General features: G+C 48.5%; 1 protein-coding gene across 1 annotated transcript in view; it reads left to right on the top strand. All coding sequences in view use genetic code 11, as the record gives it.

Moving 5' to 3' along the window:
* The window catches only part of EGR_08395 (Lateral signaling target protein), a gene marked incomplete at both ends in the record, with an annotated part of 6,503 nt that overhangs the window by 2,856 nt on the left and 2,027 nt on the right, over positions 1–1,620 (top strand). Inside the window, 2 exons of the mRNA XM_024497644.1 lie at positions 723–901; positions 1,285–1,615. Of these exons, the coding sequence (XP_024347948.1) occupies positions 723–901; positions 1,285–1,615 (510 nt within the window). The remainder of the gene's footprint in view (positions 1–722; positions 902–1,284; positions 1,616–1,620) is intronic.

The following is a 1,620-nucleotide window of genomic DNA, read 5'->3' as shown; positions in this document are numbered from 1 at the left end:
CCACATACTACTTTTCGCACTCTAGTAGTATGTCTGATAATGAATACTTGCCATTGCTTGCTCACTCTTCTGTTATGCGAGTGAAGGATGAAACAGCTAAATGATGGACAGGGTTTGGATTGATGCCCTTACAGATTATCGGATCAGGCAGAGGGTCAGAGGGATTGATTGTTAGCACATGAATAAGTGACCGGAGAGTCCGATAAACATCTGGACGATCGAGTTCGCCACCACTTGGATCGGTTAATGGATTACTTGATGGACTTATGATTGAATGATTTGGTGGCAGGGTGGATATACAGGGTGATGAATGGATAAGTCAAGGACTGTTTGGGGTGTCTGAGTGATTAAATGAATCTCTGGTTTGGCAATTTGGTATTAGGTGGTATGTTATAAGCTGATGTCCTCTTACATGGATGTGGTTCCTGTAGAGCTCCTTGATCCGACGAATTAGGCGGCAAAGACCTCGACTCAGACGGGTATGCGTGGGTAGGACGGTACAACTCGTGCACACCGAACGCTGCCGGAGACCGGCAGTGGATTCAGACTTCCGTGGCCTTGACATTTGATTAGCCTTGGGATTATTGGTGATTATTAGTCCCATCAAACCATATCCGTACGTGGTATTGGCCATTTAGGAGGGCTTAGGCTGGAAAACCATTGACCGAAGAAATGAATAAGACGCGACATACAACTGCTTACACCATTGTTCTGATCTGTAGGAGGTGGCAGTGCTCTTCTCGGAGACGCTGGAGTGGGCACTTTCCGTCGGTCTGATCGATGCCCGCCAGCTGTCGGAGCGCGATCCTCTTCTCTTTTTTGCTTTGCCTCGTCTCGCCGTTCTTGTGGGATGCCTTCTCTTGCCCAACTCACCCATCGGACCCAATCGTCTCAATGCCGGGTACGTCCCTACATTAGCTCCTTTTATTGCCCCTCTACCCATCTGAACTTGTATCTGCCTGCCTTTCTCTTTTTACCCTTCTATCGTCCTCACCTCTATTCCATTTACCGTTCTTGTATTTTGTCAATCTGTCTTTGTCAGTTTGACAATATCTGATCTGTGCGACATCGTTTTTGTTTGCAACCAACTCAAAATCGAGGGCCCGACATGACCCACGAAACACTTCCATGATTCTCTGTATCTAAAAATGTAGAGATAGTTTGATTGATCGTTCTTAAAAACGTGGATAGATGCCTGAGAACCTTGAATGGGTGGTTAAATGGCTCAACAAACGGACTGCTAAACATTCGGAGAATTGGCTAACCGATTATTTTTCATCACAGTGGTCGTGCACCCTTCATGTTTGCTGAATCGACCCGGGACTTGACCTACCTCTCGCGTCAATTGGCCGTGCTCCGCGCCGACCAGTTGTGGCGTTTAGCCTGCTGGACGTCACCATTCGGTCTTTCTGACGCGGAGGCCCGCTGTGTTGATGCTGCCACCGCTACTGTCACTGGAGGTGGAGAAGGAGTAGTGAAAAGCTCTACCACGCAGCCTCCCAGCCTGGTGTTTGGGTGGAACACCTACGGCCTCCATTGCATTTACAAGTGCATTGCGCGCGTGGCTGGGAATCTGTCGGCTAATCATCCCTCGGAGTACAGAGATATACTGCAGGTCCG

The sequence above is a fragment of the Echinococcus granulosus genome (genome assembly GCF_000524195.1).
Source record: "Echinococcus granulosus chromosome Unknown EG_S00105, whole genome shotgun sequence".
Taxonomy (NCBI): Eukaryota; Metazoa; Platyhelminthes; class Cestoda; order Cyclophyllidea; family Taeniidae; genus Echinococcus; species Echinococcus granulosus.
This window is presented reverse-complemented; position numbering and strand designations above follow the sequence as displayed.